At 43.3% G+C, this 27140-nt stretch overlaps 2 protein-coding genes across 4 annotated transcripts in view; both read right to left on the bottom strand.

Annotated features, from left to right (window-relative positions):
• cep76 (centrosomal protein 76) overlaps positions 1-13858 on the bottom strand; it is a 38329-nt gene extending 24471 nt beyond the window's left edge. For both annotated transcript variants that reach the window (XM_034215830.1, XM_034215823.1), the window contains exons 1-8: positions 13590-13858; positions 3613-3768; positions 3379-3463; positions 3042-3266; positions 2757-2942; positions 2139-2236; positions 1791-1919; positions 1377-1565 (exon numbers count right to left, since the gene is read on the bottom strand). In XM_034215830.1, coding sequence (XP_034071721.1) covers positions 1377-1565; positions 1791-1919; positions 2139-2236; positions 2757-2942; positions 3042-3266; positions 3379-3463; positions 3613-3768; positions 13590-13652 — 1131 coding nt within the window. In that variant the 5' untranslated portion in view covers positions 13653-13858. The remainder of the gene's footprint in view (positions 1-1376; positions 1566-1790; positions 1920-2138; positions 2237-2756; positions 2943-3041; positions 3267-3378; positions 3464-3612; positions 3769-13589) is intronic.
• A 658-nt stretch (positions 13859-14516) lies between these two features.
• ptpn2a (protein tyrosine phosphatase non-receptor type 2a) lies at positions 14517-26730 on the bottom strand. Of its 2 annotated transcripts, none has more exons than XM_034215846.1 (9): positions 26492-26730; positions 25215-25305; positions 25029-25129; positions 24796-24894; positions 24084-24221; positions 23389-23598; positions 22540-22704; positions 17027-17232; positions 14517-16206 (listed from the first exon to the last, which is right to left on the bottom strand). In XM_034215846.1, exons 1-9 carry the CDS (start codon positions 26546-26548, stop codon positions 16017-16019), a joined length of 1257 nt encoding a protein of 418 aa, XP_034071737.1. In that variant the 5' UTR covers positions 26549-26730; the 3' UTR covers positions 14517-16016. The 2 variants fall into 2 exon arrangements, with proteins under 2 accessions (XP_034071737.1, XP_034071733.1); XM_034215842.1 differs by having other exon boundaries at positions 17027-17235.
• Between the last annotated feature and the right edge of the window lie 410 nt (positions 26731-27140).

Below are 27140 nucleotides of genomic sequence, written 5' to 3' on the forward strand. Positions count from 1 at the left end.
CTCATTTATACTTTTGTAGCAACACTATTTTTATATAATGGCAAAGAAAGGGTTCAGAGTCTTTTCTTTTTTCCCTGTGTCATATGTGGCAGCACTGTTCAATGTTTCTTGAAAACATTACCCACTGTAGTATGTGACGTGTGAATAAACTCCAACTCTGTATCAACAACACTGTTGTGTAACTTCAGTTAAATACTTGTATGTGTGTAGATGAGAAAGAGGTAAGATAAAGGATCTGCAGTATTTTATGAAGTATTAATCATACAAAGGTCAGTTTTATACAAGTAGAAGTGTGTATTTACCTGGTAGTAGGCTGTCAGTAATGGCTACGCCTCTCTATTTGGACTGGTAGATCTCGGCAGACTGGCAACTTTAAAAGTAGCTCTCGGTTCAAAAAAGGTTGGGCACCCCTCGATTAATGCATCAGTGTTTCTTATGGTCAAAAACACTAAACTCACAACTTAAAATGAAAGCGCTTAGTTTATTTAATAAAAGAGCACATGTTCAATGTCAAAAGTGACAGTAGATATAGATTAGTTGCAATTTGGTGCTATATATATACATTTTTTTAAATAAAAAATGTATTTCTTTTTCTTTTTAAAACACCTTGAATTTCAGGGGGGGGCGTGAGACTCCGTTGGCAGGGCGCAGCGCCCCTCCAAGACAATGGTAGTAGGGGAAACACTGGATGTGTTACAATGGCGTTTGTTAGCAACCAGAAAATGACACCAGTAATGACAAACAGATGAGAATGCTGCGTTGGGTCTGGGTGCCGTGTTGGCGGGATGTTGCGGGGCTCGCTGCTGGAGCAGACAGTACACACACACACACACACACACACACACACACACACACACACACACACACACACACACACACACACACACACACACACCACACACACACACACCACACACACACACACACACACACACACACACACACACACACACACACACACACACACACACACACACACACACACACACACACAGTGTGCTCAGAATCCTACAGGGTGTACTTTGAGGGTTTGTGACTCTGCAGACCGTTTACATGCAGGACAAGCTACATAACACACAAGGGGACGGGTAATAACCAGAAAAGCATGACATGGGACCTTTAAAGCTGTATACATACTTGAAAAGGAAAATACGTCTTCCATGTGCTTATGTGCAATTCATGTCTAATGTTGAAGTTGTTTAATTAAAGTAAATAAAAGTCCAGGTAGTTTGCTATGGGAATTCTTCTATTTTAGACCTAAGGACACACTGTAGAGAAGGTTTGGTGTGAGAAGCTATAAATCAGCTGTCATCACAGATCTAGCAGTATAGGAAGTGATTGTCATCTGATTAAAGGCAGAAGCCAGTTATCCTTACCTTGCCTCTACACAGGAAAGCCATTAATGTGCACCACTGCTCCTGCTTGTCCCCCCCTCCCACCACCGGGGCCTTCTCGTGGGCCAGCAGGCTGACAAAGCGGGCCGCCTGTCGGGGGCTCTCCAGCAGGCGCCCCGCCCGCAGGACATGCACGTAAGAACACACTGGTCTGTTGACGGTGTTCTCATCCTGGGGGGGGAGAGACATAGAGATAAGAACTTGAGTCGTGGCTGATTCAGGATCTCCCTGTCCACTGTCTGATATGCAACTCATATGCTGCTAGTTTCATTTACTTCACATTTCAAATCAAATTAATAAAGAATCTATGTAGTTTGGGAATAAAAGTCTTTAAGTAAGTAAACCTATCATGTAATTGTTAGATTTTTCCCCCCAAAACAAGAAAATGTAACAAACCTGTGCAAAAATCTTGACCATTTTGGATTGGTTTGAGGGACGTATCTGCAGGAATTCCCTCCACCACTGTTTGGCATAAACTAAGAAGAGTCTCTCCTTCTCTGCTGTCCTCTGCCTCTCCAGTGATTGCTGAATGAGAAACACACACTTCAGTGACTATGTTTAGAGCTCAGCTCTAATGTTTCTCTCACAATGATGCCTTCAGATAAACTCTGAGGAACACTCCTAACGGCAGTAATTGAAATCTGTTGTAATAATTTACTAGTTGTTCACAGTGGCTTTATTCATGAATAATCCTGAAGCCAATGAATAAACAGACAGAGAGATGAAGGGGTTGAGTGTGCTGACCTGTGTGCTGATGATGTCAGCGCTCAGAGTATCAGTGAGAGGGGGGTACAGCTCCAGACCCACAGTCAGAACTCCAGCTGGGACTTTACATTCACTTCCTATAGACACGGAGATGTTTAATAAAGCTCTAGCGGAGTCACTAAGAGCAGGGAAGAGACAAAACTGCAGATTCTAAACCGTATATTTGTAGCATATGTAATTAATTTACAGGTAGTAGACACGTATAACTACTATTTATATTGTACAACATCTGTTTCAAAGCTGGGGGTTGGTACTTCTCCAGGGAGCATAAGATTATTAATGGGACAGAAAATAAGAAAATCTAGTTTGACCTAAATGTATAACATTCATTTATAATTATTTTTCTGATCTTTTGCATAATGCCTTAAACGTTATTCTCCAAAAGGAAAACCGAAGCTGCTCCATTATAGAGAGCCAGAGAGGTCAGAAAAGCTAAACAGGTTCAACCATGAAATACCCCGCCAAAAAATGTAATACTATGTAACACAAAAGTTTTCAGTGTAGTCGGGATGATCAGCTTGTTATGTTATGATTGTGATATACAGCATGACATTTCAGTATCACACTGTTGCTCTTGTATTTATCCCTTTTCCATACCGACTCCCATCAGCTCCACAGCAAAGCAGGTCTTCCCATTGGGCGAGCAGAGGACAACCCTCCAGTCCAGGAAGTAGGAGGAAACCAGCATTGTCTCACTGGAGGTGTCCGTCTTGATCAGCACCAAATGAACCGGGTCACACAAAGACAACATGGTGGTCCCGTCCGCCATTTTGCTGCCTTCACCTGCAGTGCCAGAAGTTATTACAAAATGACAAAGTCAGCATAGATCATTTATTAATCAACTGTATAACAACCGGTAAGGTCCTGATTGGTTCTGTGTACCTGTGCCCTCTCTGTGGATCTCTAAGAGGAAGCCCTCCCTCAGGTCCGGCTCGCAGGCACAGGGCACTGGCTTCGAGCGGAACCTCTGGTTACGGAAATGCAAGTAGACTGTAAACGTAGAACACACCTGACCAGGTAAAGGCTCTGGCTCCTGGAGGTGCTCCAGAAAGGCCTTCCCACCAAGCACTTGGAGATACAGGTGCCGCCTGGATGGGTCAATATTGGCTGCAATTATTTAAAAAATGTTTTCAGTTAAATGTTCAAACACTAACAAGGACAAAAAAGGAGGCATTGTTACAATGTTGGTTTATTTAGGCTTTTAAACGATGTCTCTTACTTTTTTTCAGCTGAGTAATATTCTTGTCAACAAAGTGAGTGGCAGGCTTTGGAGGGGATCCTGGTTCTGCATCTGTGAGTACTTCCTACCAAAGCAGACCAACATGACTGAAGTTATTCAAGAAAGTGGTTATTGTGATCTACAGTATTTTAAAATGTTGGAATCAAATTAGTTCAAGTGAACTAATCATTAAGTATGTCACTTGGAAAAATTGCCTGTTAAAGGATGGCCCACCTGGGTAAACTGTAGGTCCTTCATCACATCATCTATGATGCCCCTGTGCTGCAGAGCACGTAGAAAGTCAGCCTGGGACAGAGAGCGATGTGCGGGCCCGTGGTCCTCCCTCACAGTCTCAGCTAGCACCTCTCGGATCCTCCCATGGATATTCATCTGATAATCAAAAAAGACAGAATAAACACTCTCATACAGTCAGAAGGAGATGTCTCAGAGCCAACAGATTTTGTTCAAGGTGACTAAATATCTTGTATAGAGAGACACTTTGTAATTTAAGGTTAATTATGCATGGTTTCTCATACCGCACAGCAAATGTATGAATAGCAACATCAGACAACCGCTGACATCACACTTCTGTGTTTGTTTACAAGCCATCAGCCATCTTCACTGTGCTGGGGCGATTGGTGGTCAAAAAGCAGCAGTGCTTATTATCTTGAAAATCTTCATGGGAAAGAAGAAACCTATATTTTGTTAGAATCTTAGTACAAATGCAGTTTCAAAATAGAGAATTGCTTTTGAGACATGAATATCTTGATGTAAATACAAACACAGTGGTTCCATATTGAACCAGTTACTAGGAAAAACATGTGTGTACTTTCATCAATGAGTGAGTAGAAATGAATTTGCTAAACGTTTGAAAAAGCTAAAGATAAGATTTACTTTATTGATCCCAATTTGGGAAATGTTTTCGTCAAAGCAACATGTAAACAAGGTATTGCACATAGTGTGAACATGTAAAAGAGTGGAAAATAAAAAACATAAAATATAAACATATCGAGATAGAAAATAAAACCGAACTAAAAATATACTATACTATCTGTCAAATATATACCATATGAAGAGCCAATTACAGCTTCGAAGATTTTAAAGTAGGATATTACTGACAAGTGTGCAAGGAATAGCAGATTAAATTAAATCTAAATGTAAAAGACCTTTTACGTATCTGTACATTGTGAAGAAAGGGTTGTAAAGGTAGTGAAGTCCAGTTATCAAAGCAACATAAGAAACGATGTAATAATAACTGTTAGTGTTAACTGTCGTAAAGTGTTATTGCAGGAATCTGTCCTTGTGACAGGGCAGCTGATCCGCCTGTAGAGAAGCAGCTCCTGTCTGTCCAGCTGCTGCTGGAGAGGGTAGGGTCGACAATGATGGACAATAGTTGGTAAGTGTCCTCCTCACCACCACTCTCAATGTTCTATATCGTATAGGCTTCGCCCTCCAAGGCTATCGCTATTGGGTAATCCCACTGCGCATGCGCAGCACTGACAGACTTAATCCACGCCCACCTATGACGTGGGCCCCACCTACGGACTACGGCAAAGATTCCTCTTCTAAAAAGCTTTTGTTCCAATTATTAAGATGCCAAACAAGATACATTATGAGTTACGACCGGCGCTCACGGTGTGAGTCCTGCCTGGGATTGGAGCACGCCATGTCTGGTCTGTAAAATGCCCGAAAAGTAAAAGAATGGGAGATAAATATCCCAAAGTCTCCACATGTTATTATATTTGTTATGTGTTTCTGGTCCTCTTTCAGTTGAGACAGTGTAGATGAAGGATGTGTCAGGATGTAGAACTCTTGTGTGAACATTGGATAAAGCCAGGTTCATATTCTTGTTTCATGTTGTTGACATATTAGAGTCAACATTAGAGTCTCAAAATGGTATTATATTTTTAGTGTGTTTGTGGTCCTCTTTCAGTTGAGACACTGTAGGATGCTTCAGGAAAAGACCAAACACTGGATGTCTTCCAGTCGCCAACATGTGTTTTAGACATTGATATTAACGGGGTAACAAATGCCTCGTCTCTGTACCCCCCCCCCCCCCCGCCCCGTCTGCACGTTGTTTCTCTTTCAGAAACACAGAGGACTGTCTGTATGATGCGATCACAGACACGCTGCAAACGGTGTCCGCCAAAAGTCGAGTCCAGTGTCTTTGGAGTGTCTTTTTTATTTGTTATAGTTTGGGAAGATTGAAAACCGGTAGGGAAAGCCAGCTAAGTCGGTAGGCGGTAGAAACATGTGAAAAGCGGTAGACTACCGCCCAAATCGGTAGGGTTGGCAGGTATGCATAGATTGCACCTTGCACTATCGCCACTACATTTTTTAAAGTGCACCCAGACCTTCGATCGCTTCGCTCTGTCCGCCATGCCTGCGGGAGTCTTACAATAGAGATGGGCGAGTCCTGATTCATCCGGATCATTAACCCGGATCCTAGAAATGAGCTAGTCGTGACGAGTCTCCCCTCTCCATTAACCCGAGTCTTTGAGTCCTACACCTGGTGTGACGTACAAATTAAAACTATAAATTGCGCCACTCGCTACTCTCCTTATAACATGTAAAATAACATTACAACGTACCCCAGTCCATCTGCCTACCCTTTAGCAAGTAGGATAGCTTCCAGAAGTTATCGTTTGGAGGGGACGCGGATCAGTGAAACTTCCTGCTGACTCGTGGGGACTCAGAGGAGCCGTAAGTTACGGCTCCTAACCGTAATAGCATAGCAGATCCAGAGATCCATACTCGTCATGTGCACGAGCATACTTACTCCCCTCCTCCAGCTCCCGCGGCTATATGCACGAGTCAACAGCAGACTCAGAGATTCGCAAATCCTGACTCACTGTGCAAAACACAGCAGACTCGTGCGGACTCAGAGCCGTAACCATATAGCAGCAGATCCAGAGATCCAGCAGACTCGTCATGCAGCAGTCAACAGCAGACTCAGATTCACAAAATAACCCTTTTTTTTGTGATCAACATTTTTTATTAAAGCAAAAGACACTGTGTAGCGGAGGTTAATATAACGTCAGTTTAATATGCTCGTGAAATGCAACAAGTTTTCGGTTTCACCGGTACGATTTCTATGCTCTTGGTGATGCTGACTCATATGACTCGTATGACCCGGATCTCTTCAATGACTGACTCAGAAGACCCTGAGTCCGTAAAAGGATCCGTATTTGCCATCTCTATCTTACAATAATAAGAGCACTGTTGAGAGAGATGAGGAGTGGCATTTACAGTGGCCAATCAGAGGGGTCTCAAACCGGATGCATTACACGGGATGAGGGTTCCCAACCAACCAGAATGGTTTAAAGTTAAACTAAGGAAGTAGACGTCACACATATACCGATAGCAGCACCGTTTGTCCAGCGGCTTAACGGTATACCGATACCGTCCAATCAGGTGCCGGTATTGACTTGGTACCGGTTCTCGATACCCAACCCTACATAGTAAGCATCATTTATACTTTTGTAGCAACACTATTTTTATATAATGGCAAAGAAAGGGTTCAGAGTCTTTTCTTTTTTCCCTGTGTCATCTGTGGCAGCACTGTTCAATGTTTCTTGAAAACATTACCCACTGTAGTGACGTGTGAATAAACTCCAACTCTGTATCAACAACACTGTTGTGTAACTTCAGTTAAATACTTGTATGTGTGTAGATGAGAAAGAGGTAAGATAAAGGATCTGCAGTATTTTATGAAGTATTAATCATACAAAGGTCAGTTTAATACAAGTAGAAGTGTGTATTTACCTGGTAGTAGGCTGTCAGTAATGGCTACGCTCTCTATTTGAACTGGTAGATCTCGGCAGACTGGCAACTTTAAAAGTAGCTCTTGGTTCAAAAAAGGTTGGGCACCCCTGTTCTAGAGGCATTTTTTTGGCCAGGGAAGGCCTTTTATCAGTTCTAGTATTAAAGTTGAAAAGCGGGCAATGATTAAAAGTTCATCCCTACCAGGATTTGAACCAGCTGCACGGGGACGTCGCCGCATGCGGGCCTCCGGCTCTATCCACTGGGCTATCTATTCTTTGAACTGTTCAACTTTTTTTTTTAAATACTCATAATTGTCTTTTTGTTCACAACTTCTCCACATTTTGCTAGTGGAGTACTTCAGGAAAGTCGACGGGGGGGGGCTAGTGGAGTACTCCGTGAAAACAGCGCGTGACCGTTGTGATCAGCTGTTTTAGCGCAGTTCTCCAGTGAAGGGGGGGGAGTCTCCCTCCGCAGCCGGTTGGCGTAGTTTTGGCACAATTCCGTTGTACAGACCGACGTTAACAGCAGCCCTGTCTGTGCACACGGAGACCGACTCTCGTCCGGTGATCTAACCGTCTTCTGGAAAAGCTTCACAAGTACGTCGGTACGCAAATGCGCTTTGTGACACAAGTGACGGTACGCATTTCGGATTGTTACCTGCGTACCAGTTATGTGCACCCCTGTTTATAACCTCCTTTAGCTTAGGAACCACTGGACCTCCCTTGACGAAAGGAGAGGAGAAAATGCTGCCCCACAATGCCTTGCAGCCGCAGCATTTGCCGTCACAACAGTCGGCCGTTCACGGAAAAAAAGCGATTATGACGGAGAAATGATATCATGAAAGTTACGGTGCTTATTGAGCTTTTTAAAACGTAGGTGGTAAGTTGCCAAAGTGCTTTGTTTTGAACGTTCATCAGTATTATAATCAAAAAGAGAAATATGAACGTTAGTTTTTACTGAAATGATCAAATAAAGTCAACATTTCACAGTGTTTACTGAGCTGTGTGGAGTTTGTTCAACTTTTAAAAGATGTTTGAATGGTGATGTACACAGTGATAGATGTTAAGGACTAACGTTTATAATAAATACATCTGTATTGATTTTAAGATCTTTTCATCAATCATACGTATTGGGATCATTTGTATTAATGTGGACCGGAGGGAGAGGGTGACGAGCATAAGTTTCACTTTCCTTTTTTATTTCAATTCCAACTTTGGTCCTGAAGAATATGTTTCTCTGTTGTCCACGTTCATAAAGCATAAAGCAACAGCATCAGAGCACGGTGCAGAGTCTCTAGATGAGTTTACAGTAGTCCCTCGTTCTTATTAAACATCCATGTTGTAGTCCGCTGTATAGAAAACTGTAGTTTCCATAGTTTCCCCACAGCAGCAGACGCACATTCATGACGTCCGCTGGCGCATCATAAACACGTCGGATAGTGAAAGTGCAGTCGGATTCTCTGGCCGTGTCTCAATTCAGAGGTTGTATCCTTCGGGGTACACAGCCTCGGGGATGCGGCCGACGAGGCCGCGTAGGCTGGACCGAGCGGCCTACGAAATGAGACGGTCTAGCCTACAGAGCGCTTCGTATTTACGTCACGTGATACGCGCTGTTCGGTTGCGTTGCTCCAGCAGCCTGCTAGCAAATAAGCTGAAAAGGATCCAGAAACTTTACTTTTACATTTTTTGGAGATCACCGTCGGAGATGAAATAAATAGAACCATGGCCAGGTAAATAAGATGAAGCTGTTCCTTTAGCCCCCAGTAATGTTACATTAGTAAGTTAACAAGTAAATTAAATATAGCTGATGTAATTTAATCATATTATTTCATATATTTAAAATAAGTCTTAATTTGTCTGTACTAATAAAACAATGTTTTTTTAAATGAACAAAAGCATGTTGTATAGATTGATTGTTAACAATATTAGTGTTATAAACTTAATAGCTGTGATTATAACAGTTTATATTCTCCTTCTTCCCCTACACCAGCCCAGATGATGTCCCACTGACCAGCAGCATTAAACATTTTCTATGACCTATTTTTTGTATTAATAAAATTAAACTGAAGACAGTTGAATGACCTAGAGATACCCTATTATTCCACTGCTTATGTACACATGTTGTAAATAATCTTTAAAACCTCAGTAAATGAAATAAACAATGTGTTTAACAATTACAATTTAATATTGTATTTTCATCTTATCACAAAGTAGAGGTGAGAATATATCCATCCTCTCTCTGCAGCTTCATGTCTTCTATTATTATAACTTTCATCATTGAGACAGAGGAAATCAGTCATGTACTTTAACATCACCAGCAGTAACACAAATATCAGAAAAAGTGTGTTTATGGAGTTGTTTATTTGTATTATATGTGCAGCAAGTATATAGAAGCAGCTGTTTGGGGAATCAGACAGACTCAAGCTATAATCGTTAGATATCTATTAAAAGAAAGGACACATACAAAATCACATTTTGAAAGTAAGACACAAGTCTGTAGGACGGCAGTAAGCAGAGGTCTGGGTGGAGGATGCTCCTGATCGCCGTTTTGCTTTCTCCAGCACCTCGGGGGGTCCAGGTGGATGGAGCTCTGTCCTGATGATCCGCTGGGGTTAGGGGTCCTTCTCCAGCACCTCGGGGGGTCCAGGTGGATGGAGCTCTGTCCTGATGATCCTCTGGGGTTAGGGGTCCTTCTCCAGCACCTCGGGGGGTCCAGGTGGATGGAGCTCTGTCCTGATGATCCTCTGGGGTTAGGGGGCCTTCTCCAGCACCTCGGGGGGGTCCAGGTGGATGGAGCTCTGTCCTGATGATCCTCTGGGGTTAGGGGTCCTTCTCCAGCACCTCGGGGGGGTCCAGGTGGATGGAGCTCTGTCCTGATGATCCTCTGGGGTTAGGGGTCCTTCTCCAGCACCAAGGGGGGTCCAGGTGGATGGAAGCTCTGTCCTGATGATCCTCTGGGGTTAGGAGTCCTTCTCCAGCACCACGGGGGGTCCAGGTGGATGGAGCTCTGTCCTGATGATCCTCTGGGGTTAGGAGTCCTTCTCCAGCACCACGGGGTCCAGGTGGATGGAGCTCTGTCCTGATGATCCTCTGGGGTTAGGGGTCCTTCTCCAGCACCACGGGGGGTCCAGGTGGATGGAGCTCTGTCCTGATGATCCTCTGGGGTTAGGAGTCCTTCTCCAGCACCTCGGGGGGTCCAGGTGGATGGAAGCTCTGTCCTGATGATCCTCTGGGGTTAGGAGTCCTTCTCCAGCACCACGGGGGTCCAGGTGGATGGAGCTCTGTCCTGATGATCCTCTGGGGTTAGGGGTCCTTCTCCAGCACCACGGGGGGTCCAGGTGGATGGAGCTCTGTCCTGATGATCCTCTTGGGTTAGGAGTCCTTCTCCAGCACCACGGGGGGTCCAGGTGGATGGAGCTCTGTCCTGATGATCCTCTGGGGTTAGGGGTCCTTCTCCAGCACCTCGGGGGTCCAGGTGGATGGCAGCTCTGTCCTGATGATCCTCTGGGGTTAGGGGTCCTTCTCCAGCACCTCGGGGGTCCAGGTGGATGGCAGCTCTGTCCTGATGATCCTCTGGGGTTAGGGGTCCTTCTCCAGCACCTCGGGGGGTCCAGGTGGATGGAGCTCTGTCCTGATGATCCGCTGGGGTTAGGGGTCCTTCTCCAGCACCTCGGGGGTCCAGGTGGATGGAGCTCTGTCCTGATGATCCGCTGGGGTTAGGGGTCCTTCTCCAGCACCACGGGGGGTCCAGGTGGATGGAGCTCTGTCCTGATGATCCGCTGGGGTTAGGGGTCCTTCTCCAGCACCTCGGGGGGTCCAGGTGATGGAGCTCTGTCCTGATGATCCGCTGGGGTTAGGGGTCCTTCTCCAGCACCATCGGGGGTCCAGGTGGATGGAGCTCTGTCCTGATGATCCTCTGGGGTTAGGGGTCCTTCTCCAGCACCACGGGGGGGTCCAGGTGGATGGAGCTCTGTCCTGATGATCCTCTGGGGTTAGGGGTCCTTCTCCAGCACCCTCGGGGGGGTCCAGGTGATGGAGCTCTGTCCTGATGATCCGGCTGGGGTTAGGGGTCCTTTCTCCAGCACCTCGGGGTCCAGGTGGATGGAGCTCTGTCCTGATGATCCGCTGGGGTTAGGGGTCCTTCTCCAGCACCTCGGGGTCCAGGTGGATGGAGCTCTGTCCTGATGATCCGCTGGGGTTAGGGTCCTTCTCCAGCACCTCGGGGGTCCAGGTGGATGGCAGCTCTGTCCTGAGTGATCCGCTGGGTTAGGGGTCCTTCTCCAGCACCACGGGGGGTCCAGGTGGATGGAGCTCTGTCCTGATGATCCGCTGGGGTTAGGGGTCCTTCTCCAGCACCTCGGGGGTCCAGGTGGATGGAGCTCTGTCCTGATGATCCTCTGGGGTTAGGGGTCCTTCTCCAGCACCTCGGGGGTCCAGGTGGATGGCAGCTCTGTCCTGATGATCCGCTGTGCACTTTTCAGATTAGGGGTCCTTCTCCAGCAGATCCATTTCTCCAGAATTGTCCTAATTACAGAGAAAAACAAGAGAAAAAGAAAAAAGTGAATTAATCATATTAAACACAGGGTTGCAAAAGTATTATTGCAAAATGTAACTCTAAGCATTTCAGACAAACAATCCTTAAGGGATCATTTAAAATGATGTACTGTTCTGGTTTTTAAAAAACTAAAGAGATGAAATGACACACGTGCATCCCTTTGACAGCACAAACTAACATCAGGCTGCTGTCTATTTTCGATTGTCTTATTATTATGGGATTAGGATCAATTAAATAAACTGTAACCTAAATAAAAGATGATCAAATCTGGTGGAAATATTTAAATTAGGCTTTTCTTTTAGCCCTACCTCAAAGCAGCATGAGCTGAATAAAAAGGTTGTAATTTTGTCCCAAAGTTTAATAAACAGTAAAACATTGGAACATGTCAGAAAAATAAATAAAGCTAACAGCAGACGTCAGGGTAGCATTTTATAAATCCCACCGTACTGTAGGCTATACCGGTCTAAATGTTTTCACTTTGGTCTATTTATGTAATATAAAATATAACTTATCTATAACAGAGCCAAGATCTCTGTATGACTTTAGTAAACTTCTGAATTGAATAAAAAAATAAGTGTAAACAACAGTGCAGTACGTCCAGCTAGCTAGTTAGCGTCACATATTTAATTATCCGTATTATTTAACGAAAATGTACGTTGTAATGCCCCTTGGGTTTGACGTGTGTGACGTTAGTTAATTTAAAGTAAGTTAAAACCCAATACTCACATTTATTAGTGATTCCTCCGCTTGCGGCTGCTTTTAAATCCATTCTGCTGGGGAGACCGGAAGCCATTTCATTTGAAAAAAACTCCCTCTTCCCTGCGCGCATTGCACCCTGGGATATGGTAGGCCGCGGAGTGCACATCAGATGTATCCTTCAAATTGGGGAAAAGTAGGCTGCATTCGTGGGCCGCATTCAGAGGAGTCTAGTCTTTTTTTTTTATTATTGGGACAGCCTTCTTTCGGCGGAAGTGACGTGTACGGTCTACGAATGCACCCTTCTAAGGATACAACCATGGATGTATAATAAGAACATACACATACAACCCCTGAATTGAGACTCACTTCTCTTATTTTTCATTTCATCGCTCCTCGGTCTCGGTCTCACTCCTCAGTTTATACTGTGTTTTGTTTCAATTAATTTATCATTTAGTTACAAATATGTGATATATCTGAACAACAAAGTGGTTAAAAATAATTTTCTTCATTTATTGAAAACATTTTCATGATCGCTTTTTTCGTTTATACATTTTAAGAATGGCGTTTATCTTTTTTGAGAATGAGTTCTTATTTGATTTAATGTATTTGGGTCTATAACAGATGATACAAATGTTTGTGTCAGTAAATGTGTACTAACAGAGGCGGGGGTGTGTGGAAATAACGGGGACAGAGCTGGCTGCTGTCAGACGATCAGCTGTCCAGCGTCATCACAAACGGACGTCGCTTCACGTGACGCTCCGGAGGAAAGGACGTCCCATTGCTCTTAAAACTAATTTCCCTGCTTCTCGTGGTTTCCTTGCATCTCTCCATGCTTCCCTGGTGGGAGGGACTAGTCGCAGGGAAACGACGCAAGTGAGGGACGCAAGGAATCAATTTAACCGAAGTGAGAAGGGCCCACAGCCGTTAAAGTACCGCAGTCTCTTCTCCTAAGTCCTTTTTAATTCTCCTATCCACTATTCCTTAACCCCGTGACGTTTCACTCAGAGGTCAAGGAACAATAGACGATAGGGTTAGACGTTAGGAGCTGATTTTTGGATTATCCGACCGCAACCTGGGTTACAGTAGCCTACGTAACCCCAGTTATTTAGCATAACGGTCAACCTTCGAAAACACAATGCATAACTACCAAACCTAGCCTATTGAGCATTCCGAAGTTACAGCGGTTTGCTCACCTTCAGAAGATGGTTGTGGATGATCTGCTTCAGCTCGGAGGCTCTCTCTAGAGAAAGGGACATCACTGCTGAGGAGTCCGGGAGCGTTCTGAGCACAAATACCTTGCTACCTTTTTAATAGTGTACAATAAGTAACGATATGCGTGTGTTTGAGTAATATCTCAATCCTTGTAAACATGTCTCGTCTGTAACATAGTCAAATATCTATGACGGCAGCCCGTTGCGGAGGATAGCCACAACTGCCATAGTTTTAAACTGTGGCGGAACAGGAAGCGGGAATGTGGCTCCAGGGAAGCCTGGCAGAGTCCTGAGGACAACTGTCGCTTTCAACTACTCTGTCTTAGAACAAATAAATAATATACGTCCATTTTGATATCACTGACCAAATGATTTATGTTAAGTCACGTCTGATTTAGTTTTATATAATTTCGGTAGAATTTTGTTCCGCTCTTTTATTCAGGGATTGTATCAGTCGTCCTATTGTTTTGTAATCTGTGAAGACCCCTTTGTAGTCAAATTGTAGTGCACCTGTTACTTATTTGTTCACTCATTAAGCTACACGTTTTAAATTAAGACGATTTTAATTATTCTTACTCTAAACTTTACTTACTAATATAGCCGTTTTACGTTTATTTTTTCTAGTAATAGTATATAGAAATCGGAAGTTTCTTTTTAGTGGATAGACCAGTAGGCCTACTCCACATATGCAGATGCCAGCCAACAGACAACAGAAGATGAAATTACTACATATGAGCAAGGCCTCTTCTTGAAATATTGAATCAATTCCTGGAATCCATGTTGAGGCCTCCGGTCTGGCTGTGTTGATTTAGCTCATGGTCAGAATGAAATGATGCACGGCACTGCAGTGCAGGGAGCTGAGAGCTGACGGTGGACCCAGAGTTAAAGAAAAAACACAAGCAGACAGCATGATTTGGTAAAAAAGATGAATGTTTATTTTAAGAAGTATTTCATGTTTGTTTGCTTTTTTTTTTCGTCTTCAAAAGCCATCTCTCATGTTCTCACTGCAGCTCAGCAGTGTACAAAACTCCCCTGAAATCTTATGTGGAAAACAAGAATGAATGGAATGTTATGATCAAATGTGTCTCTTCTGGGTTAAATAAGAACTAAGTAAAAGCCATGTCCATCAGTGGTAACTAGTAAATTAGCAACACACAATTTCCTCTCAGACATCAGTACATGCTAATGACACATTAGGTCTACAATCAACTCACACCTCAAGTAACTACAAACCCGTCAATGCAGTGCTAACATGTTACTCATGTTATGTGGGATATTAGTCCTCACATTAACCTTAATCTGTATACTAGGAAACCTTGGAGCACACATTTTTTTTCACTTCAAGGCACATTAAAAGCTATCTCAACCAGCAAACAAATAGATACAAACGTGTATGCTATCACTCTTTCCTAACTCAAATTGTATCCAAGGTTCTCCGCTACAACTTCTAAATTGCACTATTATAGCTTTAGATTGGTCCTAGTCAACGGAAAACAAATGATGATTCTACCGGTTCAAATTAAGAAGTCACACACAACGTAAAGCTAATATGAATCATTTTGTAATGCAGTTTTGTCAGAAATCCAACGGACAACACATTCCACATGGGAGTACAAGATTTCATCACTGAACAGCTTGCCTGGCTGTTACTGTCCAAAAAAGGACAGCCTTGCTTTGGTTTCCATAAAAACAGTGGGACAACATGAACATACACACATGAACCCATCCAGTGGGTAAATACACACACTAAGCGGTGAGGGACCCGACAGCTTATATGATCCATGTGACAACCAAAATCTGTAAAAAAGGTGCTCATAGAACAGAAAATAATAAGATTAAAGTTCTAGCAGAGTTTGAAACATCAGCAAGGCAGCTCCCTATGAAGTGTCCAGTCACAAAAAAATATATATCTGGCCCTATTGGGATGCCCTGCTTAATGTGAACGGAAGAACAAGTGGGGTGCTCTGGAAAACTTCTATATGCATGTCTGATATGCACCTTTCACTACAGACAAACAAATGAAGGAAAATCACACAGCTGACCTATGGGAACTGGAGTCTTCATATGATCAACACAAATCTGACCATCACAGATAACGTTTTTCTTTGTACTGCACCTGCAATACGTTTCTTCCAAAGCTATTTGCAATGATACAGTACATTCATCGAGTGACAAGAAGAAAAGAAAATGAAATCATCGTGCTGGCACCAAGATCCTGAGATGTTACTAGTTTGTTTGATCTTACATGAAAAATATACACAATCATTTGATCTAGCGCTCCCGCATTTTGACCGTAAGAAATAAATACCCTCAGTTATGCACATTTTACCATCTACATCTACTTAGAGAAGTACCTAATCCCAGGTACTGGTGCAAAATAGGAGTCCGTTTAAAGTGACCCAGAGTGTTTCACTGGGCGTACATCCAGACCACCAGCAGGCCCACAGCCACCGCTGCCCCAGCCCCCACGTTGAGCAGGATGGGTCTCCAGTATAGCCATTTGTCCCGTTTCCTCTCCGAGTCGCTCAGTCTCTGTTTCATCTGCTGGACCTTCTGGGAGGTGCTGGCGATCCTCTCCTCACGGTGTCGCTTTCTCACACTGAAACAAGATCAAGGTAACAGTAGGAAGTCAGCTTTTCTGACGCACAGTGCCACTGATCTGCCAGAAAACTATTACATAATAAATGTCAAATGAAACTATAAGATGGTTAGAGATCAGGGGCTGTATTCATACATCTAATTCTAAGAATGATTTCCTCTTACGGTTAAGGCTAGATCGTGGTACAGATCAAACATAAAGCCTCTCAGCCCTTAGGAGAGCTTCTAAGTGAACTCTTAGGAGTTGAAAGGAGCACTTTTCAGAGGCTTCAGGTTCTTAAACAGAGGAGAACATCTTGAAACAGAGATAGGTAGGAGAAATATTTTTCAAACATTGAATGACAGTGAGTTCAAATAAAATACTAAAACTACCAGGATGAATAAAACCAAATAAATAAATAAAACCAAATAAATAAATAAATAAAACCAAATAAATAGTATGTGAATTAGCTACCGCAAATGTCCTTTGTTCTAATTTATATTTACACTGCGTATTTTCTGTTTCGGTGAAGCAATTTGAAAGCTCATTTTTATATAAGTGAACATTTGTAGCATTTTTATAATTTGATTGTTTTCACTTCCGATTCTATCCTCATTGTCAATACGAGTGCTTTTATTTATTTATCAGAAAATTCATCCTTTTGAGGGGATTTGTCATACCTAGCAACTGTCCCAACCACACCGGTAACATCTCTGTCAAAGCCCTGTTAGTTTCCTAAATCACCCCTGAGCTCGGACTCCTTGCTAAACATGACATGGTTAAGTTAGGAGCTCTCAGAGTGTCAGAATATTTGCCAATGTGCCCCTGGTCTGTTACTTACTGCCCAGAGCTATCTGCTGTGTCGGGGTCCTGACTCTCTGGCTCTCCTGCTGACTGGGGTTCTGCTGACAGGGGCTCTTCTGAGGTGGCCTCTGGCTCCGCACAGGGTCCCGGCTGACCGTTGGGCCTGTTGTCGTTGAGATGAGGTCTGGGTGGAGGAGGTGGCGGGGGCAGATCTGCCTCTACACCATCTCTAGGTATGACTATCTGCTTATAGGGGATGAGACACAAAGACACACAAGAAAAATTAAGTTTACTCCCAACTTACAGAAAGACAGACTTAGGCAAGCTAAAGAAATATGTTTGACTGCCTAAGATTGTGCCAAAGATTCCCTCTACAATAGTTAATAGTGAATCTTTAGATGACAAAATTCACCTCTGTGTTTATACACAAACTTTTAGCCATCCCTGCTTATACAAGTAGTAGTTTTAGTTATCTGCGATCTGCGGAGGCCTACCTGTGAGTACGGCTGTACTGAGGTGTTTTTCCTCCGGAGACGTCGCAAAGAGACGGAGCGGCTCCACCTGTTGCTGCATGCGATCTGCGATTTACGGAGGCCTGCTCGTCGCGAAGAGACGGAGCGGCTCCACCTGTTGCTGCCTGCGATCTGGGATCTGCGATCTACGGAGGCCTGCTCCCACCTGTTAAGTTCGGCTGTACTGGAGAGGTTTTTACCCCGGAGACAGAGCGGAGAGACGGAGCAGCTCTACCTGTTGCTGCCTGCGATCTGCGATCTACGGAGGCCTGCTCGTCACGAAGAGACGGAGCGGCTCCACCTGTTTGCTGCCTGCGATCTGCGATCTACGGAGGCCTGCTCGTCGCGAAGAGACGGAGCGGCTCCACCTGTTGCTGCCTGCGATCTGGGATCTGCGATCTACGGAGGCCTGCTCCCACCTGTTAAGTTCGGCTGTACTGGAGAGGTTTTTACCCCGGAGACGTCGCGGAGAGACGGAGCAGCTCTACCTGTTGCTGCCTGCAATCTGCGATCTACGGAGGCCTGCTCGTCACGAAGAGACGGAGCGGCTCCACCTGTTGCTGCCTGCGATCTGGGATCTGCGATCTACGGAGGCCTGCTCCCACCTGTTAAGTTCGGCTGTACTGGAGAGGTTTTTACCCCGGAGACGGAGCGGAGAGACGGAGCAGCTCTACCTGTTGCTGCCTGCAATCTGCGATCTACGGAGGCCTGCTCGTCACGAAGAGACGGAGCGGCTCCACCTGTTGCTGCCTGCGATCTGGGATCTGCGATCTACGGAGGCCTGCTCCCACCTGTTAAGTTCGGCTGTACTGGAGAGGTTTTTACCCCGGAGACGGAGCGGAGAGACTGAGCAGCTCTACCTGTTGCTGCCTGCGATCTGCGATCTACGGAGGCCTGCTCCCACCTGCACGGCTGCACTGGAGAGGTTTTTACCCCGGAGTCGTCGCGGAGAGACGGAGTGGATCCACGCTTCGGGCTTGGCCTGCTTCCACCGGGCGTGTGCTGCTGTACGGAGGAGGATTTTACCACGCCTGGGGCCTGCTTCCCACCTGTCCTGGTTCTGCTGTAGCAGAGGCCTTCTTTCACCACGGGGATACCACGCTGCTGCTTTCGCCTGTCCTTTGCTGCTGTGCTGATTTTGCTCCAGGAACATCGCGGTTCCCTGGTCTGGGAAAATGGCCCATATCGGGATTCTGCTGTGCCTGTTAACTGTTTTGGACTATGAGAAGATCTCTAATCATTCTGAGGAGTCTACTGGATTCAGGTCTGTTCTGCCACCCGCAGTGGGCATCCCCTGCAAAGGTTCGGATGTGTTACACAAACAATTACCGGTTGCCTTGTCCCAGTCAATCTGCTCAACAAAATATGTTTGTCTTTTTTGTTTTCCTGCGATGATGGTTCTTCAGGACTGCTTCTTAAGCTCAAATCACACTCTCGCAGACTTTTCCGGTGATTCTAAAGTAGATGACAATGTATGTGTGTCGCTTAAGAGGAAAAGATGCCTGGTTTTTTTGTTGTTATTACTGTCAGGAAATGTACAACCTAACCCTGGTCCGCCCAGTAGTAGTAGTCAGATCGCTACTCCTGCTGATTTTAAAGCTAGGTCTGGGTTGGGTTTCATCCACTTGAATGTGCGCAGTCTGTTAGGTAAACTAGATTTTGTCCGTATCTGGGCGAGCTCGACTGACGCTGACGTCATTGTTTTATCAGAAACATGGCTAAATAAATCTATTTTGGCCTCTGACATTGCCTTAAATGGTTTTAATGTGTATCGTACCGACCGGCCTAATAAAGGTGGTGGCGTTGCCATTTATGTTAAGAATAAGTTCAGTGTAACCGCTGTAGTTTCCAAATCTATCAGTAAGCAATTTGAATTTTTAGCCTTAAATATAGAAGTGGCAAAGGGTCAACAGGTCATGGTTGTGGGCTGTTACAGACCCCCCTTAGCTGTCAAAGACTCCTTGTCTTCGCTAGCAAATCTTTTATCGCAACTAGACTACAAGGAAATAGTGCTACTTGGAGATTTTAACTGGGACTGGTTAACTGCAGTGTCAGAGGATTTAAAAAACCTTTGTATCTCTTTAAATGTTACTCAGATTGTTGACAGTCCTACTCGCCCTAACATTAAGTCCCCTAATAAATCCTCCCTAATTGATCTCATTCTAACTAATGTTCCCTATAAATACTCATCTGTGGGAGTATTTGCTAATGATCTGAGTGACCACTGTGCTGTAGCCACAATTAGGGACACTAAGGTCCAAAAGGTTAAACCTCGTATTATCATCAAGAGAGACATCAAACATTTTGTGGAGCAGGGTTTTGTACATGATCTGTTTGGGTTTGATTGGGGAAAAATCGATCTGTGTGCTGATGTAGAAACCGCATGGTCTTATTTTTATCTTGGTTTTATGCAAATTATAGATAGACATGCACCCCTGCGTAAATTTAGAGTGAAGGGACGAAACAATCCTTGGTTTTCTGCTAATCTGTCTAGTCTCCTACATGAGAAAAACAAGGCCTGGGCAAAGGCTAGGAATTCAGGCTCAGAGGTAGAGTGGCTGCGTTTTAGGCAGCTAAGGAATAGCTTCACTTCACATGTCAAAAGTGCTAAATCTAAGTATTATCTGTCAGTTACCACAAAGAACCTGAACAACCCTAGAAAATTCTGGAAAGCCATAAAATCGATATCCACCGGTGATATCCGTAATGAGCTACCTCCGTGCCTTACCACAGCATCTGGCACTATATCGGATAGGACCACCATACTAAATTGTTTTAATGAGCATTTTGTGTCCTGTGGCTCTCTGTTTCATTCTGTTTCTAACTCTGCTTCTGTGAACACCACAGTCGGTGACTCAGAACAATGTGGTCTGGAAAACCCCTTCAGTTTTACTCCTTTTACTGTTGATGTTGTTCGTGAAGTCTTAACCAAGCTAGATCCTAAAAAGCCGGCTGGTCCGGACAACGTAAAACCTTTCTTTTTAAAGTTAGCTGCAGATTTTATTGCTCCACCTCTCACTACTCTTTTTAACCTCTCCCTCAGCACAAATGCAATCCCAAAAGTATGGAAGTCAGCTTATGTCCTGCCTTTGCTAAAAGGAGGGGAGGCCACCTTATTAAACAATTATAGACCCATCTCTAAGTTGTCAGTTCTGGCCAAGGTTCTTGAACGCTTAGTGAGTGAACAGGTAAAGGAGTTTTTATGTAACAATGACATCCTGTCTAAACATCAGTCAGGCTTCAGAAAGCAACATAGCACCATCACTGCCACAATGAAAGTGGTAAATGATATTACGAGTATTTTAGATAATAAGCAGAGTTGTGCAGCTCTATTTATTGACCTTTCCAAAGCGTTTGACACCGTCGATCATTGCATTTTGAAGCAAAGGCTGGTCAGTATAGGCATGTCCAGCCATGCAGTGGGTGGTTTGTGAACTACCTCTCTGAAAGGTCCCAATGTGTTCAGTTTGATGGGCTGTCTTCTGAGTGGTTAAACATCACTAATGGTGTACCACAAGGTTCTGTTTTAGGTCCGCTATTATTCTCTATCTATATTAATAGTTTAGGTGAAAATGTCGAAGGAGCAACCTTACATTTTTATGCGGACGATACCGTGATGTACTGTGCAGGTCCCTCGATTAACGAGGCTGTTGTTAAATTACAGGCTGTCTTTAACATTATTTAGACTCAGCTCTCTGAACTAAAGCTTCTTTTAAATGTGGATAAAACCAAGGTAATGCTCTTTTCTAAAGCTAAAGCTAAAAATACACCAAAGACTGCTTTGGATATTGTAACTACGCAAGAAATACAACTTGAAGTGGTTACCTGTTACAAATACTTTGGTATCTGGCTTGATGACTGTCTCACTTTTAAACTTCATGTCAATAACCTGCTTAAAAAGCTGAGGGTTAGGCTAGGTTTCTTCTACAGAAATAAGTCCTGTTTCTCGCTTGAGGCCAGGAAAAGGCTAGTCACTGTGACCTTTTTACCTGTGCTGGATTATGGTGATTTGATGTATATGAATGCACCTGCCAATTACCTGAGCAAGTTAGATGCTGCGTATCACAGTGCACTGAGATTTTTGACAAATTGTAAAGCACTTACGCATCACTGTACCCTGTATACCAAGGCGGTTATGCCATCACTTACTGTACGGAGGCTCAGTCACTGGTACTTTTTCATTTACAAAGCCATGTTGGATAAACTACCATCTTATATCTGCTCCCTGATCTCTCTGCGAATTGAAAGTACTTATTGCCTGAGATCGCATGCTGTGGTTTTATTAAATGTGCCAAGTGCTAGGACTGTCTTAGGGAAGAAAGCTTTTAGATGTGCAGCTCCACTAACATGGAACAGTCTGCAAAAAGAATGGAAAATTACCAAGCTAGTACCACTACATGTTTTTAAAGCTCGGTTGGATGCTACAAAATCAGATGCTGTTGGTACCTGTACTTGTGGTTAAATATGTAAATTGTAATCCCTGTACATTTTGCTGTATGATGTCCTTTTGTTGTTCTGTTGTTTATGTGTTTATGTCTTCTTGTGGAACCTACTGCTGCAGGTCTCCCTTGAAAAAGAGATCATTGATCTCAATGGGATTTTACCTGGATAAATAAAGGTTTTGAATTGAATTGAATACATTTGTAGTTTACAAAGTCAAAGCCTAAAAATAGCTGCATATTACCAGGAGCAGGGAGAGGTGCAAATAAATGATATCAATACTAGGTGTGCGAGCCCTCAGTTACAAGGATATGGCTGCTGATTAAGACGCCTAAACTCACTGACTGGTGAATAACCTCCGCCTGTTTCCAAAGATGGTTTTAATGTAAAGACTAGAGCTTAAAACTGTAAAAATGTCTGTTCTAGCTCATTGACTAAAACTGTTTACATAAGACTGCACAATAGTTTCAATAACAGTGTATTTGATGGAATACAGTTGGGTGGGATTTATAAACCAGTTATCTGAGGTTTGCTGCCAACATAACAGCCCGAGATGAGCTTGAGGTAATTACAGGGTTACCCCCCAGCCCTGTGCTACCTGCGCTGCTGAGCACTCTAGCAGGGTGAGCTTGGCTCCCTCGATGACGGCCATGTAGGAGAAGCGCAGCTGGTCTGGGGTCTGGATCAGGCCCATGCGGTACTCCCTCATGTCCAGAAGCACCTTCTGAATGTCTACTGATGACGGGTTCTTCCTCCTGTCCATCTGCAAATCAGATGAACATGTTAAGAATACAGATGGAAGAGCTTTGCAGCTAAGCTTAGCTTCTAACTAAACAACAACACATTCAGACAGCTTAACCCAAGCTAGTGTCATGTTTGGTTCCTGCTGGAGGTCTCCACAGGTCCTTAGGGATCATGATACCTGAGATTTAGTTTAGATGACTTGAGTTTTAAGTAGTTCCTAAACTGGTCTGATGTTTAATAACTGGGGCCAAATTCCCAATATTTCATTAAAAAAAGGAATCAGTTATTTGACTTTATTGTACTTTTGTAAAGTAGTAAGCCTTATTAGTAAAGCAGGACTTTAACTAGTATTGTAAGCATTTTGCACAATAAATTCAACTTAAACTCAAGTAAATATTCTGAATGCGACATGTGGCTACTTCCCACACATACTGTACAGCTCTGGAAATAATAAGAGACCAGGAGGTTGAGAGTTATTCCTTGGTCATAGTCTTCTTCAATGCATAAACCATTGAAAAATGATCAATGCATTAAAGTACAATACCACCTTGCCACAACTCCTTTTTCAAATTGCAGCTATGTCCCAGTAAGTCATCATAACACCATCATCTCATTTGAGTAATGTTTTAACGCTTTGTTTTCAACATTAAGCAACAACTCCCTCCAACACTGACTGTAGGTGCGGACACCCCCCCAATCTCACCAGGACCAGGCAGGTGTCCACCAAGGCGAGGGTCCCCGAGCGTCCAATCCCAGCGCTGCAGTGCACCACTGCGGGACCCTGTTCTGCTCCCAACGAGCCGGACTCCCGGACCTTAAAGAGGAAGTTGAGGAAGGAGGCTGGGGATTCTGGGACTCCAAAGTCAGGCCACGTGGTGTAGTGGAAGTGGTAGATCTCCCTCGACTCCCCCGTCTGTGACAGATAACATGTGAGGAGGCCTGACATCATTTGGAGCGTTTTATTCACAGAGCACTGCATGATGATTTGTCACTAGGAAATCATCACAACATATGATGCAATCACAGTGTTTATCCTCTCCGTACATTTAGACTTTGATGCTTGTCCTAACAACAACAACAATAATAATAATAATAAATGTTATTTGTAAAGCACCTTTCATTGCTAAAAGTAATCCCAAAGAGCTACAAGGGGCGTAATATATATATAAAAAAAAGAAACATAAGTTTAATAAAGTCTTTTTTTGAAAGAAAGGTTTTTAGGCCAATACGACCACTCAAGATGTTACACGTTGAGACAGCTCAAGTCATGCTCAGAGCCTAGTCTGAAGAAAGAAAAACATGTTTCTAAACTAGACGCAAAGCACTTTTCACCTCACAAAATAGCCTCTGAAATGGCACCACTGTGTTATCCTCTTATAGACTGCTTCTCATGCTCACCATTGTGTTTTGCAGTTGTAGCACCCGTATTGTGTAATAGGATTGGTCTTCCTCTGAGAGCAGCCTGACCACAAACCCTGTGTCAGTGAAAGACATTGGATGCCCCTCTGAGGTGGGCCAGTACTGCGCACACTTTTCCTGTTGACACAACAATTCATTGACTTATTTTGTATAGGAAGCTGTATTTATGTGCAGAATAAATGAACACTGATTGAGGATCCATAAATAGGCAGCTCCCACAAAGCATATTCAAACCTCCACTGCACACAGCTGGATATTTAGGAGGAGACATATTGTGTTCAACCATCAAACATATTAGATACAAATCATTATTCAAGCCACAGCATTTGACATGTCTTCAAAAGTAAATAGCTACAAAATAGTCATTGATATTGATAAAGGTAATGTATGTTATTTCAATATGTTCCTCTCAGTAGTTTCTTTAACAGAAAATACATCTTGTTCTTTTAACAGTAAAACAGAAAAAAACAATCATATTCTAAAATAATTTGCCAGGAAATTATTATTTTAAAAAACATTGTATGGCCTTTTCCACCAGTGTGCGCTTGTGTGTGTCTTGTGTGACTGTCCTGTGTTGAAAAAAGCACTCTTAGTGGTCCCTACGGCTAGACAAGTGTCATATCAATGCATTTGATTGGTCACGATATGACACGCTGGAAAGCAATGACAGCAGGTGCTGAGGTGTACTCACAGATCCCTTTTCAATGATTCTGTTGAGCATTAGAACAGCTTTGGAACACTGCTCCCAAATCATCAGCCAGAAATGACCACAGGTATTCCTTAGAGGCCCCTGTTGAAGCACAAGACATTCATATCAATAGAGAAAGCATGTCCTGTCTTTATAAAAAGTTCACAAACATCAGAGCAAAGACTTCAAAGATGCAGTATATTCTTTTGCAGACATTGATATCGCTTGTATCGTACCTGAGACAGAATGTAAGCTCGTTGGGCTTCCTCCATCATGACTAAACTTGCATTGATGTAGTCATTTTCAGAGTTTTCAAGTTTGACCCGACTGTGATCGACTGAAACCAGATGAGAGCCCATACATACATTACACATATGTCCTTTACAATAAAGCTTTGCTACCATATTTGTTTTAAGACTCACATGGGCTGACATCTCTGTAGCGGTTCAAATTCCGATTCATTGGGAGTTTTGCCACTTTGTAAGGGTATTCGCTGGCTTGGTTACGGATCTCCTGTTGGGAGTTAGGAGATGGTATTATTGATTACAAAACAAAGAAGGGACACATACTGTTAGACAAACAGGAACATACGTGTGAAACCCCGCATGTCAAAAGGGGCCAGAGACACTGACGACATTCATGTCAAAACAGTAACACACAGATACAAGCTATTCAATCCACTATGTATTGTGTGCTAGGTTTATTAGAATTCAATGTCGTCTATTACTGACAAACATTTCTATTGGGATGCTTTTGTGTTTTGATGACACAGAGCTGTTCATAGGATGGGGATTCAGATGATTTATAGGAGTCGACTGAAACAATTATGATTGATCTAAAGAAGTGTTTGACAGGCCGCATAATAGTTTCAAATATAAAGTAACATTAAAAATAGTATTCTACTTCGCAGTAGATTATAATAATATCATCTGAATAATTGTAGACCTTTAATGCAATTAGTAAGTCAGCAAAACAAATAAAGACTTCTTACTATTTTTCTATCAAATAATACATTTCCCCTAAACAAGCCTCAGGCATTTACTCTGAAGTTAGTTCACTTCTATGACAACATTTATATTCCTGTTAAATGAACAACATGATTGTTTACGGTAGCATCGTTATTTTAGTTTGCCTCTCTAACTTCCAGCGGTTAGCTAGACAACCTCTCAGACTACAGGCGGTCCAGGTGAGGAGCTAATGTGAAATATGACATGGCCATAGCCTGAGCAGAAAGCCGGAACAGAAATATCACAAACTACTAGCTGGGCTATGTTGGACAGCTGGTGGTGAAACACATGCGCTTTTCTCTGGAAGTCCTTATGAGTTCTCAGAAACTGCAGCTGACGTCTGGTAGCGTCATTCAGCCTTAGCTAACTGAGCTCCACCATGGACACTGTGCCGCTGCACGTTTTCAAGCTAACGTTACAAGCTTTCTAGCTACGGAAGTCATCGACTACTAGCGCGGATTGATTGTTTCTCATTCGCCTCTAAGCTGTTCACTATCTGCATAGCACTACATATAACCTCAAACCATGTTTCGAGTTGTATAAGTTAACACAATTACATTGGTCGTGTAGAAGGCTAAAAGCAACCAGATACCGGGAAAGGTATCTTACTGGCTAGCTACCCAAATTAGCTAGCCAAGTAAGTTAGCAACCGATCGTCATAGAAACACCAGAGGCCCAGTGTCCCGACTTACATTGTAAAGGTTTTGCCATCTCCCGGACGAATCAATGTCTTCAAATTCTTGCTCCATTTTATCGTAATAAGTGCCCGAGACACTTGCTAGATGATCCCAGAGTGTTTGCAGCACCGTTCACCAAGTTACTCCTTTCTGTCAGCCATCTAAACAGCAGTGTGTGTAACCCTGGGGATCCCTGCGGGGAGTCTGCTCCTGCACAATACTGCATGCAGGCTCACTGACTTGGGTTGCCAGTTGCGCTTTTTTGTCAACTTAATAAAAAAAAACAACGAATCAACTAAAATCACATAGTTCTTTGTTATCTTTATGTACAACTATGTTAAATCATATAACATGTATTTTAAATATATATAAATAAAACAAACCTGGTCTACTACAATAACCAATGTAGCTATTTAAGAAAATAATAATGTATCTTTATTTATTTGTTTACATACTACAGAAGCCATGGTTAGAGTAACACATAAAGTATGATACAATACAAACAAGTTTGTCACATTCCTCTAGTCTAAAAGTGTTCACATATAAGTGTTTTAATCTACGAACCTGGCAACCATGGTGACCGGTCGGGAAACATGTAAGAATATGTCACTTAATAGAGTTAACTAATACATTTCAGCTAAGAGTTTTCATTTTTTCGAAATTA

The sequence above is a fragment of the Gymnodraco acuticeps genome, unplaced genomic scaffold, assembly GCF_902827175.1.
Source record: "Gymnodraco acuticeps unplaced genomic scaffold, fGymAcu1.1, whole genome shotgun sequence".
Classification (NCBI taxonomy): Eukaryota; Metazoa; Chordata; class Actinopteri; order Perciformes; family Bathydraconidae; genus Gymnodraco; species Gymnodraco acuticeps.

Coding starts and splice junctions, on each gene's coding strand:
- ptpn2a (XM_034215842.1), bottom strand. CDS start 26,548: ATGGAGCAAGAATTTGAAGACATTGATTCGTCCGGGAGATGGCAAAAC. Junction 25,306..26,491: donor GATGGCAAAACCTTTACAAT/GTAAGTCGGGAC, acceptor AACTCCCAACAG/GAGATCCGTAACCAAGCCAG. Junction 16,207..17,026: donor ACAGCAGATAGCTCTGGGCA/GTAAGTAACAGA, acceptor ATCTTGTTTCAG/TGTGAGAAAGCGACACCGTG.